This window comes from Xiphophorus couchianus, chromosome 11 (assembly GCF_001444195.1).
Source record: "Xiphophorus couchianus chromosome 11, X_couchianus-1.0, whole genome shotgun sequence".
Classification (NCBI taxonomy): Eukaryota; Metazoa; Chordata; class Actinopteri; order Cyprinodontiformes; family Poeciliidae; genus Xiphophorus; species Xiphophorus couchianus.
Window position 1 is genome coordinate 18,877,429 of NC_040238.1, and position 18,845 is coordinate 18,896,273.

At 36.7% G+C, this 18,845-nt stretch overlaps 1 protein-coding gene across 5 annotated transcripts in view; it reads left to right on the forward strand.

Annotated features, from left to right (window-relative positions):
- sptbn2 (spectrin, beta, non-erythrocytic 2) overlaps window positions 1-18,845 on the forward strand; it is a 56,723-nt gene that overhangs the window by 10,665 nt on the left and 27,213 nt on the right. For 3 of the 5 annotated variants that reach the window (XM_028032421.1, XM_028032422.1, XM_028032424.1), the window contains exon 2: window positions 898-1,085. In XM_028032421.1, coding sequence (XP_027888222.1) covers window positions 929-1,085 — 157 coding nt within the window. In that variant the 5' untranslated portion in view covers window positions 898-928. Of the gene's footprint in view, window positions 1-897; window positions 1,086-5,290; window positions 5,950-18,845 lie in introns of those variants that run through there. The other 2 variants (XM_028032423.1, XM_028032425.1) reach the window with 1 other exon arrangement.

An 18,845-nucleotide genomic window follows, 5' to 3' on the forward strand; every position in this document is an offset into this window, starting at 1 on the left:
ACATATTAGCTATGTTGAAACTAGCATTAATAGTTGCACAGTTGCAGTTTTATGCGCTCTACCAGCACATTCAGTTTTGGCTTTTAAAAAGGAATAGACTAGGAATTACTAGGCCTGTCACTATAACAAATTTTACTGGATGATAAATTGTCCCAGAAGTTATTGCAATAAATGATAATATTGTTGTTTTGAGACCATTTTCAAGAAATATAATGGTAATGAAGTAAAAATGATGCAAGAACACATTGTCAAAGATCAATAAATGTTCAATTCTAATGAACATTTAACACTAGAATTGGGAGACATTTCACATATCCAAATAAACAAACAACAAAAAAGAAAAGAGAAAAACGATAAATCAAGCAAATTTCTTTTAATCTATCATTAAATCAATTGATTTATTGTTTGTTGTTACAGGCCCATCTATCAGAGACTTGATAGATGTCCAGGATGCTGCTGTCCTGGACCACAGCAGCATCATCTGCTGTCGTCCAGGTGCACAGAGAGGAACTGGGTGACTGCCTGACTGACTTAGTGACTTAACTTATCTTAAGGTTTTTATCTGTTACCCTCACTGGCAGTTGCACCGTCCAGTCTATTATTTGCATATGAGTGCCATAAAACTGCATTAAGTAAAGTTCAGTTGAAAGTTGTGCGGAAAGCAAGAGGTACCCTCTCTTACCTCTGTTCACTTAAATGCAAAGTGCCTAGGATTATATTTTCGATAGCTAAAGAGCCTAGAATTATGTTTTTTGTGGATTAGTTTAGAAAAAATCTGTTTAGGTTTATTCTTGCAAATCATCTAGCACAAAAAGAGGACAGTACAGTGTTGTATTGTCCTCTTTTTGTGCCATCACTCACTTTGGACGCTTTTTGTTTTCTGTTTTCTCTTTCTAGATTGAATGCGTTTTCCCCAAGCCTCGACACCATGAGCACAATCTCACCAACAGATTTTGACAGCTTGGAGATCCAGCAGCAATACAACGACATCAATAATCGCTGGGACCTGGCGGCAGAGACCGACTGGGACAATGAGAACAGTTCGGCACGTCTCTTTGAACGCTCTCGCATTAAAGCGCTCGCAGGTATGTTGCGTTCAGGTAGTTCCCCATGGTTATTATAGCAGCTCTAACCTGTGATTTAATCAGATCCTGTAAGTGGGATTGGGTAGAGTGAGGCAAACGCCTTAGACTCTGTTTTGCTCCTTTTTTTTTTTTTTTAGCTTTTCCTGAATGCGTTTGGGACTCATTGCTGGTTAATGAATTGGGAGTTTGTTTGTTTTTTTTTTTTCTATTTGGAGCTTCATTTGGTCTTCATTATTCTGTAAATGGAGTCAACCTTCACTGATCTGGCTTCTCTTGGCTGACACTCTTTTATTTTTTTCTTATTTCTTATCTGGTGGTTCCTATTTTCAGCAGATTCAGATTTGTATTTGTATTTCTTCCTAACATTCTAACACATAGGAGGGGAGAAATGTTTTATTAAGGTAGATGTTGTGAATACAATAGAAAATGCAGGAATTACAAGATTATCCCTGTTTATGCATAGAATATTGTGTTCTTGCCTGTTATATCGTTTTTATTCATGTCAAGGTTTGTGCAGTTGGCTGAGGTTACAGACCAGAAGTGGTGGGAGTTCTTGGTTTAATGCAATTAATGAATTGGAGTGAAAAATGTCCAGTGTTTTCAGTATTTGACCAGCCAAACATTGGTCAATGCTGATTATGGGAATGTTGGATTATTTCAGTCTCTCGCTGGTTAATTTGTTGATCTAATTGCTTTTGGTTTAAGCAATGTTATGAAATGTTCTAATACAGGGCAAGAGTGACAGTAGCTTCTAAACGTCATGATTTTGAAATTTAAAAAAGGTTTTCCAGGTTATAAATGATCAAGTATTTGTGTATTTTGCATAGCATAGTTCATGAAGAACACACATTTTTATTTTTACATAGAAATATTTATTAAACAATCTCTGAATAACCATAGCTATGAATAATAAAGGTATGCTGACCCACCCCTTATATTCTTTTCAAGTTTGTAGTTAATGTATTGAACTGAATTGGTTATGAATTTTTTTGTAAACTTTGAATTTATACATTCATATGCTAGCAAGTCAAGATTATTTGTGGCTCAGTTTGGAAGCTTTGAAGTAACTAATTAAAATTTACAGAATACTCAGAAGAGACAGAATACACTACATATCATTATCATATGACGACACACTTAGCACTGAGTGAATCCTTTTATATCTTTCAGTGTTCATTCTCCATTTTTGTAACAAGGTTGTCCAAAATAACATATGTCATCAGTAATATTCAGGGCTAGAGATATTGTACAGTGTAAATTTCCTTTTTAGTCCTTACACTTACAGATTCACATCTACAAAAATATACTTGTTTTGGTTTTTTTATGTTCAGGCAAGTTGGTAATTTTTTAAATAGCATTTCTGATAAAAGGGGATTTTGTAGTGAGTTTCAGCTGAGACAAAATCATAACCTAATAGTAATGTTCACAAATCTAATTAGGCTTTGTAGACGAGGGAGCAGATGTGATTCTTTTGTATCCCAAAAGGCACGAGTCTTTCTTTATAGGCCAAGACCAAAATACATCCAAAAGGAGGACAAAGCTGAAGAGCTGAGTAGTTGGTCAGAACAGACCAACTTTTGCATCAGTGCTACAATTGATCACTAGTTCTAATAAAACACTGCTGTTGTAGTGGATGCATAGCAGAAAATTTTGGTGACAGCTTTATATTTTTTGCCTTTGATAATCTCGTCATCCTTTGGTAGGCTAACGGGTCTCTGTGTCCTATGAAATAATTTTTAGTGAGATATTAAGAACCACTTTTAAGTTTTCATTCATTGATTTTATGTGTTTGAGCAGAAGAACATAAAAGATTTGTATTTATATGTTGCTCTCAAAAACTGTATTTTAAAAAGTCAAAACAAGTTGCAGTTTTCTGAAGAGCCCAGCAGAGGGGGGTAACAGATAGCCACTGCGGCTGATGTGTCCAGTAACTCCTACACAAGGATGGAAAACCTTATGTTACCACAGTTACTAATAATCTTCAAACAACCCTTCAGTTCAGCAATTTCTATTAAGTCTAATTTCATTTAGAAATGAAATCTAACTAACTTGTTCAGTTACTTGCTCGTACATTGTAGTTTGTTTTTAGTCTCATGTTCTTCACGCATTTAAGTATCTTAAATGCCCATTCTTTGCATTTTGCAGCAACACTCTCTGCAATACTGGTTGCATTGGTCTTTCCAGAAAACCATTGTGTGTGTATGTGTGTGTGAATACACCAGTCTGAACACCTCTGATGCTCTCTCAGTTTAACAAGTGTGGGCTTGATGTGCACATTCTTTCACATGCTCTTGCAGCTATTCCCTGAAGGCTCAACTCCAGCCCACTTTTAGCAGCTTGTTTTGTTTTTTTTCCAAACATCAACTACTCTGCCTTCTGCATTCTTAGAAGTGCTGGATCTTTCTACATTGTTTCTTTTTCTAACCAGATTTTACGATAAAAATATTTGCCATATTTCTGAGCTAACCTGTCTTTTACATCTGCAGGGTGGGAATCAATGTACATGTGGTGAAGCGATCACCTGTGCTCTTTGGTTCACAGTTAAGAGCTTCCTTTTCCCTAATTTGCATCGATACCAGCTTATCTGCTCTCCAGTGTGTGTAGCACCGCTAGCTCTAGAAACTTTGCCTAAGTTTAAGCAACACCCTCCTTCACACTTGAACAGTTACCCATACAGTGTTTACATGCTGAAGCTCCCACACCTGGGAACAGTAAGGCTTTCAAAGAGCTTCGATTTCTAAAGAATTTCAGTTTCTTTTGGTTAAAGCTCATTCTTGGAAGCATGGTCTTATCGTAAATGAAAGCGGTGTGAATACATACTCACACCACTCTTTTTACACATAGCTTATACTTTCCTCAACCTGCATCAAAAAGCGTTTTGTGGGTAAATAAATTTTAGTGCATTTAATCAGCCTCTCATTTGCCCAATAATAATGAACTCTTGTTAGGCTTCTACTAAAGTATTGATAACATGAAGACACAGAGTAATAAATCTTAGCATTTTCCCCTCTGATGGTGCTTACTCCCCCATTTGTCTTTATCTGTTTGTCTTCCTCCCTGGAGTTCATTCACTGCACTGGACATAAATGAAACCTCATTAACTTTAACTTACTGTCAAATGTTTCACTTTTGGACAGTTTTCTTTTTTCTTTTTTTTTTGTTACTCCAGATTTAGTTAGTTATTGTTAATCTTATTTAACATATTGTTCTCTATTTTATTTATGAATGTGTTGCAAACCTCTACTGATTCACAAGCACAGACAGACATGCTGACTCATCTACATTTTATGTTAAATAGGATTGTGCCCTTTAGGATACAAAAAACAGGCATTAGTAAGACTTACTACTTTCCTCTCTGCATGTGTCCATTGCATAGCCTCTGTTCCTCAGAAGGGAGGCTGCGCTCCTCATTTCTTATTACTATAGTCCCCCTCCTTAAACAGCCAGTCACAAAAAAGTCCCTGAAGCATTTTGTCCTTTAATGAGACCCATCCAGCTGCTACCAGCTCATCTTAACAGAGATCTGAAAACTTGACTTTTTGGCCTGATTACAGTTCTTTATATTTACTGTCCTATCACACATTAAACCACTTACTTTATCCTATGGTGCTTAAAATTGATATAAACTTTATTACATTACACTTTTAAATAACTCTTAGCATTTTAAAAATATTTTTTCTTGTTTTTGCTAAAAAGAATGGATCTGTTTTGAAACTAAAAATGCGTTCTGGTTGCACACTGTCACTTCCACCCCCTCCAATCCTCTACATTGCAAACAGATTGTTGACAGTTTCAAACCTCATCAGGCAGGAAAGTACTCGTAGTTCTGAGACTTTCTCAATAACTTCCTTCCTGTTTTAACGCCTCCTCGTAAAGTAGTGCTCATGTTTAAAAAACAAAAAAGGGGAGGTTGAATGCAATCTAGAAAGTGACTGAAATGGAAGATGACCACACAAAGATAACATTGTGTAATCCAAGTAGGATTTCTGTGAATCACCCTTTTGGTAAGCCACACCCTGATGGTGGTAGGAGCTAAGATGGAGTTAAATAATCCACCTCAAGGCAGACTGTTCAAAAGACTCTAATGGTTTAGTCCACCTCTACACTTCCTCCCTCCCCTTTCCCCATCCACCATGTTCTTTCATGCTCCTCCCTCAAACACACCTTATGCAAATCGCACAATTTTCAGACTGCACAGAAGGCTTTGTTTACACAGCCATCCAACCGCGGCTGAGTGCTGTGCTGTGCTCTGCTGTTCTTCAGCAAATGCACACTCTGAATTTGGAGGGAAGGAATACCTACGGTTTCTTTGCTAGAACCACAGCGGAGTGCAACTTCAGGCTTTTACTTTATTCATGGACCACAAATGTGGTTAAGTGAACAAGAAGAGAGAACACTTTCCTTTCTGTGTTTTGTTTCAAATTATTCTCTGACTTGAAAAAGTTTTTTTTTTTTGTTTTTTTTGCCCATGCCACTCACCGCTGAGTTTTTCATGGGCAAATTGGATCGTACAGCATATGAAGAGAAGAACAATATTTAAAACATTTGTTGTGCCTTGCTGAAAAACACCAAGAAATCTTTACAAAAGGAGGATAAACTAAAAACTTTCAGGGGGGAAGAGAACACTTTTGGAAATCTGTAAAAAGGACGCACAGTTTTTTTTTTTTTTTTAAATTTAGCTCTGCCGTGCTATGTTGGAAAACTGATTCATTTCATCTCTATCAGGAATATTTAGCATAAGCATCTTAGGAAACTACAATGGAGTGGGACCACAGGGACAGAGAGCCCTGTTTGTCCCCAGCAGCATTTGTTAACCAAGTACAATACTCCAACATCTTGGAGGGAAGATTTAAACAATTGCAAGGTAAGAATCACAACACTTTTTTTTGGTTGAAAGTAATGGTTTCATTGTAACTGATGACCTTTTTATAGATCCACTGGATTAGTAAACAAAACTGGTGAGCTTGAGCAAACAGTTCTATTGACGTCACAGTTTAGACACAGTTTAGACTGCCTCACCAAATTGTGTCCACTTGTATGATATTTCAGAGTCAGAAGCATGGTGTTAGACGTACCCCTTATGTTTAGGGTGGGAATTATTTGGTTTGTATTTTGGGTTTTTTTTATGGCCTGCTACTTTAGCTGGGCCTTGTTATGAGGTATGAGTTCCAAGATAGTTCTGAATTTTTCTAGAGTAAATGGCATCCTGTGGGAATTAGAAGTATTCTGCATTAGGAGAAATGAAGATATTCGCAGTACATAAAGAGTAGGCTTCAGCTCAGATCTAAAGCAGGCAGGCAGTCTGGCACCTGATCACTTGGCCACCTGTCCTCTCTTATCTCATTACAATACACCGCTCTGTCTTTAGCCAAAGCCTGAGAAAGCTGTGAGCTTCCACACACAAAAATCATCAAGGACATTGGTTGTGAGGCAGGAAATGTGTTCACTAGAAAAGATAAAAACAAACAAAAAACTTTAGACTAAAACATAGAATAGAGTTTTTTTTGTGATTTAGCTTCTGGAGATTATGGTATATGAAACTCTCATGTAAGACCTGAGTGTGACTAACGATCATTTTCTTCATTTAAAAAATTTTATCTTGACTCTGGTCGCTCCCCAGATGCGATCTGAATCTGAGAGGTTTGCTTGAGGAGCAGTACTGCTTGTTCTGCATTTTTTAAATTTTTGTAGTGAACACGGTATATCAAATCCTTATCTTTATAAATATGTCGGTTTGGTGAAAGGATGTATGTTGTATGTAGGGTGAGATGTGTGAATTTTTGCACCATTAAAACACTTTCACACAAACTCAGTAAATATGAGATTCATACCAGTTTTGCAACATTTCATTCAAAAAGGGACACATGCCTTAATCTCATTTTCAGCTTGACTGGCAATAACCTGAAACTTCCTGCCTACCTTTTGGGGTTAGAGATCAGTCACCAAGTTAAGGCTAACGGGATGGGCTTTCTTTTTGTGTGTTTTCTTTGTTGTTGAGCAGACAAAGCATGTTGTATTATGATGACTCATTTGAATCAGGAGGGGAAAATTAAATTATTTGCTTTTTGTAGTTTGTAGGTCATATTTGTGCAGTGTGGTCTGGATTAAGTTACCGTCCTGTAAAATACAAATACATATCCAGACGTATAAACACATTTTTGTAACACCCACTTGTCTTTCCAGTTTGACTACCCTCGCGCCTCATTCTTTGGGTCACACCCTTCTTGCGTTAAAACATGATGTCTGTGGGAGTTATAAAGAAGATCCAAACTCACGGAGTTTGCTACTGCACCATAATTTCAAATGGTTGAAACACCAAAGGTTTTGCTTAATTAAATATATAAAATCAATTTTCATGCGAGAGAAATTTGATCTCACATCCAGTTGGATATCCTTAGCTCTTTCACTTTTAAGATAACTTTGATTTGACTTGTATTATGTTTCCTAACTAGAGCTGCACAATATGTAGGATATGCAATCCTTATTGCAGTATCACTGGCCGCAATATTGCAACCACAAAGGAATAATGGGCAGGCTATTATATTTCATATACCATGTGTTAAAGCTCTGTGTTTTAATAAATGGCTGCTTTGGTGGACTTAGTTTGTAACTCTTAGTGCCCAGGTTTGGAAAGCTTATATATAGTGGTGGGGATGTTGGGATAGTCGCTATATGCATTACTGCACTTTTCTAAAATAATATCCCAATGTCACATTGTCCTACTATCCTGCAGCCCTAGGATGGTAGGGCTGCAGGATAGTAGCACTTTTATAAACACATAAAAAAGAATCCAGCTTAGAAGCAACAAGTAAAGATTAAACTGAGTTGGTACATGATAATGTCAAAGACAGATGGGTTGAATTAGTGATAAGTTTTGATGATTGCCATAACACAGTTTTTGAAGGCTGATGTTGCCATTTTCAAATTGATTTTACCAATAAAACTATAACCTTAAAGATCTGTCTTGGCAGAGTCTAAGTGAAATTGACCAATAAAAAAAGAGCTGCTAAATGGTCTCATTTGTCAAACATGTTGGGAGCTTCTCAGATGTCTTTGGCCACCAGCTCTGAGTTTGAGTCAGCTTCACTCTTACTACAGTGATTTCAGCAAGTGAAATCACAATAGTATATAAGATGTAGTAATGGTGCGCTTTGCAAATTTTTGACGCATTATATAAATCTTAATAACCGGATACAATCTTAATAACCGTGATGACTTGTGGTTATCATATGGTATACAACACACATTTTTCAAATGATTACTTACATTCCTCGTTTGAATTAAGATACCGGATCAACGGTCACGTCATATCCTTCTGTCAGTACTCCTATTTCACAAATGAATGAGAACAATTTAAATTTCCTTTTATTTATTTACACTATCCTTCTTTTTTCTTCGTTTTCTCTGTAATGTACAACAAACAATGTTTAGAAGTTCAGTTTACCTCAGTAAATGTCAGTCTTAGATGTTGGTGCCAAACTAAAGTTCTGTGAAATTATTTTTTTGTGTTGCTTCATACATAAATACACATTGGGAGTTTTGTTAGAGAACAGGGTTCTAGTCCAAAGGGTCACTGCTCTTTCTACAAATCAGTTGATGTGGACTTTAGCTGAATAGTTACACAGCAGGCACTAGCAGCATGGTGTTAGTGAAATAGACCATACTACTTGACAGAAAAGGTATTTTTTTTCCCCCGCTTCAGGGTGTTTATCATTTTCAATTATTACTCAGTCACACAACTTTGCTTTAAGTTAAATAATACAAAAGGACAAAGAAATGACTGGAGCATCAAGAGGCAGTATCCTCCTATATGTGGAGCTGTAGTGAATTTCACATTTTGCAGTTCCTCATGAAAGATGTAATGTATAATAACACTGACACTATGACTCCAAGGGCTTCGAGCTGTTGCTCTTGAGTCACATTACCCTGGTGAGAGTTTAGGATACACACACACACACACACACAATGGCTTTTTGTTTGTGCAGTTTTTCTATTATTGACAGCCCTGCACTTTGGAGGGTAACAAAAAGGCACATATTTGGAGCCATTGGGGGGCATGTTTTTCTACTGACATTTTACACTCTTGTGTTGCAGATGTTGTTGAGTGCTGATTGTTTCGGTCTCATTTCTCATGGGATTGGCCTTGGTGAGGGCCCCTCCTCCCACATTTTCCCTGTTATCACCTGCAGCTGCAGATGGCAGAGGAAAAGTACGTAATTGAAGGGCATGTTGACTGCGACAGTGAAGAGAAAAATACACTGTACTGAAACAGGAATGTATTTTACTCTCTCTGACAGCTCTTGTCATCGTTATATCAAACTTGTAAAGGTTAAACACGTTTTTACGGCCACATCATTAGAGTGAGGGAAGGGCACTTCCGCCCTTCCCTCACTGACATACAAGTCAAATCAAAGTTATCTTTATAGAGTGAGGTGGGGGGAAAAAAGCCAAAACATGTACAGCTGTGTCTGCCATTTTGTTCACTTAGTTCTGCTCATATTTTCTAACAATTTAGTGTCATCACAGAACTCCAGGAATTTAGAAGTAAAAACAATTGTCTTGTTCAAAATAAATGGATGCATACAAACAGCTTTTGACTATTTACAGTTGGTTTATTTTTCTAATGAAGGTACTTCAGCTGAAGGGAACTTGTAAATATGTAAACATTTTGAAAGTCATAAGTACAGCACTGTTAACATCATTTATCCTCTGCTTCAGCCTTGTCATGCTTTCTCCATGAAGGTCTGTCTGTATTGCTTTTACTCAAACCACCCACTTGTTTTATTGTTCTTTGTTTACTCCACACCATCACACAGCATACAAGAAAATAGATGATCAGTTTATTTTCCGAAGATAAAGAGGTTTTAAGATGAATTACTGTTTATGTATTCTGTGCTTCTGGATGCATGCTTTTTGGTCAACTATTGTCAGCAACTATTTTGTAAGGCAAATATTGCTGAATCTTAAAGTTCACTTTAAACACACGTTGAAGCTCTTTACCATAACAGTTCTGAAATGTATTTTTTCAAAATAAAAGGTATTGGTACCTCCTGCTTACTGCTCTGCCTAAAAATTGCGCCCCTAGCTGATATAGATGGAGGAGAACGTTCCGGACTGTGCAGCTAAAAACATCGAATAAGAGCAGATATTGGAATGGAAAACGACACTCTCACAGACCAGGAATGCTAATTGCAGTGCTAAGAGAATTTTGGAAATGTATCTTTGCATTTATAGATATTTAGATCTTTTTATGGGAATATATCTACCAAGATAAGATAGATAAATAATTTTGCATACATACAATTAGGCTCAAAAATATTCATACCTCTGGAAAATTTAATAATTCTCTCCACCGACCTTCTTGGAGAGAAGGTGAAAGCCCAGGTGAAAGCTGGGACTCTGGCTTAGTTGTCTCTGCTCCCCATCAGCGTCGTTCTTCCCTTCTATGTCTCTGCTCTGTTATGGTGATACTGCAGTGGGTCTCAGTTTGATTTTCTCATTTGTTCTGGAACCCATCTAGTATTTATTAGGGTAACTTTTTTTTTTTTTTTTTCCCTTACCATGTCCAGACCAATTGCAGCTTGAACAGCCGCACATAAGTTTTAATCACACCTGAGCGAACAAAACCTCCTTGAGCTCAGCAAACAGACCACAGTTGTTGGGCAAACCATGCATTTTTTTCTAGAAGGAGAGCTTTTAGATTGATTTAACACTTTAAACATTCACTAGCTAATTAGAGACCAAATACAGCAACCAGATTTTCAATTTGACCTCAGGAAATGTTTTTCTGCCATTTAAAAGAGCCTTAAGTATTCAATGTAAAATTTACACTGATTAGTACATTTAAACCACAGAATTGTTTAACATTTTAGATAGAATGTTTAGCATTATGCTTTGGTTTATGGAGGGATGTAGGAGTTAAATGATGACTTGGGGAGATTTAAATTTGCAGGCATAGATCAATGTTGGTGACTGAGCAGTCACCAACAGAGCTATAGGGGTAAAAAGCATGGCTTTTTATTTCAAACTTTGTGCTCCTGAAGTCTGTTCAGACAAAGAATAATTTTAGTTCACTCTCATCCAAGTTTCTGAAATATTACAGGATAAACCAATAGGCTATCAAGCGGTCAGTCTGTAGTATTTATTTTGAGTTACCAAGTTGTGATTAAGGTATGAAAAAGTCTTCTCTGAGTCTCAGTCATGCTTGCCTTTATGTTAAAATATGTCTAATATGTTGATCACTGTTGGTTGGGGGAATTTATGAGTACCCTGCTGAAAATCTTTTGTCCAGTTTTCCTTTCATAGATGTATAAAGAGATTTTGTAGAATCATTGCCTCGGAGTTTACACAAATTTTAATCAAAACACATGATGATCTACTTGCTTTTATTTCAAAAAAGAAAAAACAGTATCCCTACTACTCCTAAATTAACAGATATCGGTTTTTGCTACATGGACTTCAGTAAAAATGCAGAACAGTCATCTGCTTTATCTTGTATGAGTTTTCAAGTGCTTATTGCATGGAAGGTGATGCTGCTCAAATTTTTGCAAACTTTAATGTTACAATTCTATAAAACTAACCATAGTGGGTTACACTTCTTTAGTTTTCCCACCATTTTTGACTGAAAATATTTAAAAATACCATACGTTGTCTGTCTTGTTAGTAAGGGTAGGGTGCATGGACTCTCTTCCACCCAGCTTGCCTACAGTGTGCAGCAACATGTGAAGAAGGCTGGTGTTGCATTAACTTGTGTCCATATGCTCTGCATATGGACATGCTCTGCACATGGACACAAAGTACGGTGCACAAGTCGAGTCTTATTGAAAGGACTTTAAGTTATTGGAAATTCATGCTGAAAATATTTTTGCAGATTTTAATCCTGGCTTTTTAAAACCTCTGTACACATTTCATACCCATAACTGGCCAAAGCTCTGTGTCAACCATGATGGTAGGCACATATTGTTGTCAAATATAAGTAGAGCATTCTGATACAGCTGTTGAAATGAGACAGACTAGACTTTTTATATGGGTCACCGATGTGGTAATGATCCAAACCCTGTCTCGATACAGACCAACAAATGTATTGATATTCTATAGCTAAGCCTTAATGAATCCAACATGTCACTCACTAGTTTTTTTTTTTTTTTAAAGGTTTTGTTGGCTCTAGTGGCCTTTATTTGAAAGTAGTTTGACAGGAAACAGGGTAATCAGAGAGGGGGAAGACATGCGGCAAACGTCGCCAGGCCGGGAGTCGAACCTACGACCACCGCTACAAGGACTAAGGCCTCAACGTGGGTCATGCTTTGCCCCTGCGCCACCACAGCACCCTGTCACTCACTAGTTTTTAGCAGATTAAATAAAGTCTGCTGCTTACAAAGGTGTTTGCATGTTTTCAATATCTGATTCCAGTACATATTGGGTAGTCTTTGCACACCTGATGTAAAACTTATTGCCGTTTTTGTTATCTAGGAAATCTATTTTAACAAGATAAAAACAAGAGTAAAGTCAGACGCCCACTGATGAGCACTTAACTGATTGGCTCAGTAATTTTTTCTGTGTGGAGAATGTCATAAAGAAGGTCATAAAGTCAGACAAATTGATGGAAGCAGTTTGCACCTTCTTTTGTAGAGGTTGCGAGCAAAGGCACGTATAATGAAAGGTCGGGTTAAGTAACTGGCAGGATGTTAGAAGTTTACAAAATCAAGGTCATTTTAGCGGCACTACAAAGAAAACCAGGAATTACTGCGCATGGCCAAGGCCGCACATGAAGCAAGGTGAAATTTTTGTCAGCTCCTAATGACTACCAGCCTGTGTGCTGAAGGTAGACCCGTTTTAAGCTTCTGCGAATTCTCTTGCAGTTTTGCATATTTTTGCACGGAGGGAGACGATTACAAAGCGTATCTGGCAATAAAGGGAACGGTTATTGAAATATCTGGAATGGCAAAACTTGTGTGCAATCCCCTCTAGTTGTGATGCCACTTATTTTATGTTGTGCAAGAGGAGATTCAACAATGGAGGCATTCAAAGTTCACTGAAGAAATTGGTGATCTACAAGTCAAACAGGCTTTTTAATTAAAAACAAACAAAAAAAAATCTGTTTAACTCGAACTTTTGCCATTTCAAACAAGTTAGTGTTTGTTTTTTATTTATAGGAAAAAAAAAAAGGTAAAATTAGGACTTAAGTCCAACTGTTTTATGATGCTTAGCTGCATCTATTTCATAGTTATAAATGAGCTACTGTTAATAAACAAGGACATCTTCTTTTCTTTTCTAGTGTTGAATTGTGACCTCTGTGTGTTAGGACACCATCTCTGTGATGTGGCAAACAGGATTTAATCAGTGACCAGACTCTCTGTCTTGTACCAGGACTGGAATCTTGTTTTGGATCACTGCCTGTTATGTGTACAGCAGGACAGATAAAACATTTCTGCTGGTGACATGTGCCTTTTAGAGGTAGTCAAGTTTTAAATATCTAACATTCATATCAAAGTCTGCCTGAGTTTCTTCTGATTCAAGCACTCATCATCTGGTTTCCTATTGATAAGCACAAAAGTATTAATACTCCTGAAAGAATTTGATTTTAAAATCTCTTCAACCAAAATGTTTAACAAGAAATGAGACTGGCATCGTTCAACAGATCATAAAATTATGTACGTATTTGTTTAAGTAATACTTGTAACCAGTGGAATAAACTTTTAGAGGCTTTACAGCAAACAAACGCTTCTTATACTTATTGACCAGCTTTTTGCATGTTTCCTGTTATTTTGACTACTTTTTTTATTTAAAAACTAATTTGTTTCATTGCTAAAACTGCAGTATGTAACTTGTATTAAATATATATTTTTTTACATATTAAAACTATGTCTTAATACAATGTGAAAAAAAAATAGAGCCTCTCAGCTCTCTCCCAGTGCGAACTAGAAACAACCGATCACAACCAGGAGGCGGGTCTTGGCGCTGTCAATATGCTTATATACGCACTTCTCACAACCTCTCTCACACTTGTTTACAACTTCTTCCCTATAGCATAGTTTGCCATGAATGCTCAGACTAGTTAGCATATCCACCGATGACGTTATCACTAGTCTCATTTTTCCAAATATGTTGTTTTAGTCTCTGGTCTGTGCCAGACTCATCAACATTGTGATTTAGTGTGCTTTCTTGAGCAAAGTTGATCTATGACAAGTGTCACATCACCAGAAATCCTGCACAGTATTAGAAAAAACAAATGTTTAAAACTTTTGGTTTGTGGTTCAGCCACTAAATGCAGATCTTGGAATCAGTCACTCATTTTTTCCACCTTATTAATCCTGGTTGGGGCTGCGAAGCGGCTGGAGTCTTTTCCAGCAGTCATTCATTGCCAGTCATGGTACTACTTGGGAAGGTCACTACTTCTTATTTATTGTTGTGTTAAACAATGAAGACATTCCTCCTGGCCCTGATTGGTTGTTTTATTAATTTAAAACTTTTTTGGGCTAAGAATAAGGTTTAAATTGTGTTTTTGGCTTTTGTTACTTGCTAGACATGGTAGTTTACCGATCAACTTAAAAAACATGAATAAATTATATATCTGGGTTTTTTTTTGTTTGTTGTTGAAGGAAAAAATATTTTCAGTATGTACCAAAACAGTAGTTTATTTTTTCAGTTAAGTACCATGCTAATACTTGTAAGATTCATAGGTCAAGGTTAAATAGTGAAGAGGTTATAAGAAAAGCATGCTCCTGGGACTTGAAAATGAAGCAACTGTATCATGTGATTTTTTTTCTTATAAACATTTGTAAGCCCTGCCTCACTATGTCTGTGTTAGTGTTGTATTCATCTGCATTGTTATCGCTAAACATGATCTCAGTAAAGTATGAGCCACACAAACAGAATTAGGTCCTGCATTATATATGCTAAGATCGCTTGCAGATAATCATTATCATCAGCGCTCAGGTTTGTTTCAGTGTTAAAAAAAAAAGGAAAACAAGAGCTCAATTCCAGTAACTTGAATTGTTAAAGAGTGCACTGGCTGGGACAGGCCCTCATTTTAGTCTTGCTCTGACATATACTTAGCGCTTACCACCATCTACAAACGGTTTCAAAGTGGCTGGACAAGCCCAAATGTGCTTGAAACTTTTAATGATGCCTTTAACTACTGGTTTCTCATCTGTCATTAGTAAACAATAGGAAAAAACATGGTGCTGCAAATTCAAGTCACTTGGTGTTTTTTTTCTTTTCTTTTTAGCTTGCACACACAAAAGATCGGGAGTTTTAAAAAAAAAACCATTCTGACAGTGCTCATTTCTGTAGGAAAATGTAAAAAATTACTAAGGCTTTGAGAAACTGTTTTATTGTTAGGGATTCAAATGTATTGTGTTTTTATCCGGGGTAAATCATGCTGGTTTAGCTTCAGATTAGAAACCTGAGAATGCTTCAAACTGTGTTTGTTTTTAATAGGAATTTCTGTTTTGTCAAAGTGCAAGCAATGCTATCCTGCATTTAGTGGGAGTCTGTTTGAAAGACTATATTTTACCCATCAGCCGTCTTGTCATCTGTTGTAGTTTTGCAACTGTAATTTGCAGTTATGTTGGCAGGCTCCACAAGTATTTTACATGACGTTGGAAACAGTTGACATCATAGCAGAAACCTGCTTGCATGTTTTTCCCCCCCCGCTATCATCTGCTATTCTTCAATGACTAAAAATGACAGTTTACCACCAAACTTCCTGTTGCTGAACCTGAGCGTTTGTGTTTTCTAGCAGAACGTAATGCACAATTTAGGCATTGATCTGCAAATGATTAATATTCAGCATAATCCTCTTGTGCATGTAAAAACCATCAGTCCATGAATGTAAAAAAAAAAGAAACTGTTTATTTTTATGTGATTATTTTTGCTTGTGCTTTTGTTCAGAGTGGAAAGTACAGTGCCAAATTTTTGGTAGCAGTTATTCTGAGGAGACCCCTCCACTTCCTGACTGCATCATTCTCGCTCCTGGGTGCTGTCATAACATGACTAAGCCACAGAAGGAATGTTGACTTCTCTGCTTTAGTCCACCTGTCAAATCCACATAAATCTGCAGGTTCATTAAACAGGTCCAAACTCATTAATAAGCCCCCAGTAATGGAGTAATAGGTTTTTGTGGTATTTATGTGTCACTAGAATAAGAAAAAAAAGGTTTGAGGCTGTTCTGTAGAACTATACTGACGCCTAAAACCTTAAATAGAAGACAGCCTCGAAACACCAACACACAAAATTACAGTATGCAAAGAGTCAACATTGCACAAAATTAAAGCATTTCTCCTAAAAGTTTCTGCTGCCATGAACAGCATGGAAGTACAGCAGTAGTCTTCTGTATTTTGCTACAACATGCTTTTACATTAGATTATAGAAATGCCACACCTTTTGCATAAGATTTTGTGAAAAAAGTATTATCCTTAAAATAAATTCTTCAGGTTATCAGGGTGTTTCTTACACTGACTTCGTCTTAGTCATAGCTCATCACCTGATTTATTTTTTTAAATTATTATTTACATTAAGCTCAATCTAGTCAGCAGCATGTTATTTTTTTAGTGACTGAAAGCTGACATACTCGAGCTCACACACATTTCTGGATTTCCCCCAGAAAACTTGCCAAGTCTGGTGGTTGGGTGCTAGAGCAGTCATTCATCCAGCAGCCTGTCGTGTTTTTGAAAATTTGTTATTTCTATACTCTGTAAACTTGTAGATGAGCTCTAGATTTATCTGGAAGGTAGATAAATCCAAATTAACCAAGAAAATGGCAGCCAGGCAAGAAGGCAATAAGTTGGAAGAACTGTAGGACATGATTATAACAAATTAAGTCATTGCTTTTGTTTATTTTTAAAAACAATCTGATTGTTTGTTTTGTTTATGTTGTTTTTAGTCCAATGTTTCAGAATTTTTATAAATATATTTATACAATTTTCTTGGAATTTTGGAAGGGAATCCCCTTGATTGTAATATCAGTTTCTACTCTTTAGTCTGTCTGTAAAGGTTTTATGAACCTGAGTTTGGGGAGTTTCTCATTTGTTCTGTCAGAATTTGTCAAGCTTTTTCAGAATGAACAAGAAGCCTTTGTTGTATGGAGTTTAAGTTGAGGCTTTAAATGAGCTGCACTTTATCACTGTCTTGGGACAGACACCAGTGTGTCTGTCTCCTGTCAGAAAGAGCAGCTAATTTTAGCAGAGAATAGCTTCAGAAGAAAACAACAAATGTCTTTAGGTTGCACCAGAACAAATACTATGAACCATGGGGTTACTCCACCCTAAAGGGCTTATATTTCACAATCAGTTTTTTTTCTTCTTCTTCTTCTTCTTCCTTTTTTCCCCCTACCAGATAGTAATTGATGTGCATTACTTCAATAAACTTTCTTTAGGTACTTGAGTGCATTCTCTTCAAAGTGCTCTCAAATTAATTGTCCATTTAGTTATCCAATGTAACTAACTCAGACCTCTAATGAACTGCGGTGTTTTGTAAAATGATTTTTATTTTCCATTTTTATAGTGAGTTCAGTAAGTTTTTGTGCGAACAAATAATTCAGAGGACATCTTGGTCATGTAAATTCACACAAACTGCTGCTAATAAATAAATGTCATCATGGCTTTTTATTTGTGTTATGGGAATCTTAAGATTTATTTAATGTTGTGCTACATGTCTTTTTTTTTTTTTTTTTGGTTCCGATTGGTTTTATATCTGATTATATTCCGGAAATAGCTTTCCAAAGCGAGGGAGACCTTACGTTTTAGAAATTGGGACACCTGTGTGGTTGGTGGAGCAGGATTAGCCTCTTACTTCTGTAGTCCATACGTCTATAGTCCACGTCTGGGTTAGACCTGTATAATGTTTCTCTTTATGCACTACCTGCAATAACAGAAAAAAATGCATGTAGCTAAGTGTTTGTGCTGTGTCTACTCTTCTGAAGCTTAGTCGTTCTAGATATTTTGATCTATAAGGAAAGCACTTTGGTACAGGAGTACTCTTTGTTGTTAAGTGCTATATAGATCAAATTTGCTTGATTGGTCTTTAAGGGATTGTTCAGGATCTTTGTAGTATGATTCTGTTAAGATTAGAAGCAGCTACCGGTAATATCTTTCCTGCAGTAGAAAACGCTTAGCGTCATCATTCAGCATAAATTACAGATTTGTTGGTCCCAGAGGGAAGCTAACAGCTAGTCCAGTTGGAGCCAAGACCAAAGCAGACTCTTACTGCCTTAAAAACCTCCTAATCTCAAAAAGGCCACTGTGGTTTATGCTGACACTATTTTATGAACCTTTAAACCACTGTCACGTTTGCATTGGGTGGTTATTTACACAGAGGCCGATGATTAATTACACAGGAAATGGAGGTGGGAGGCTCTGGGCCACCAGTGACGATCCTTTGTGAAACATGTACAAAAGAACACTGCATTGTGGCCATGTAGCTCCATGATATGAAATTAAAGCTGTGTGAAAAATAGTGTAACAACATTTTCTTAGAACACTATAATAATTTTGATTTACCATCTCTGGAAATCATTTCCCAATGTAAACCCCAATGTTAAGGCAGTTTTAAGTTTTGGAAAGTATCAATTTTTATAAACTGTGCCATGACTTCCCTGGCTATGACTAACATGAGATTTTTGAGACTGAGGCAAAGTTGGTTTCAATGACTAACTAATCTGGATTTATACTAAATAAAAACACTAAGAAAGTTATCTACTACAGGTAAAATGTTGACTGCCTGTAATCTTTTAGCAGAACTTCGAAAAGCCTGAATTAGTCC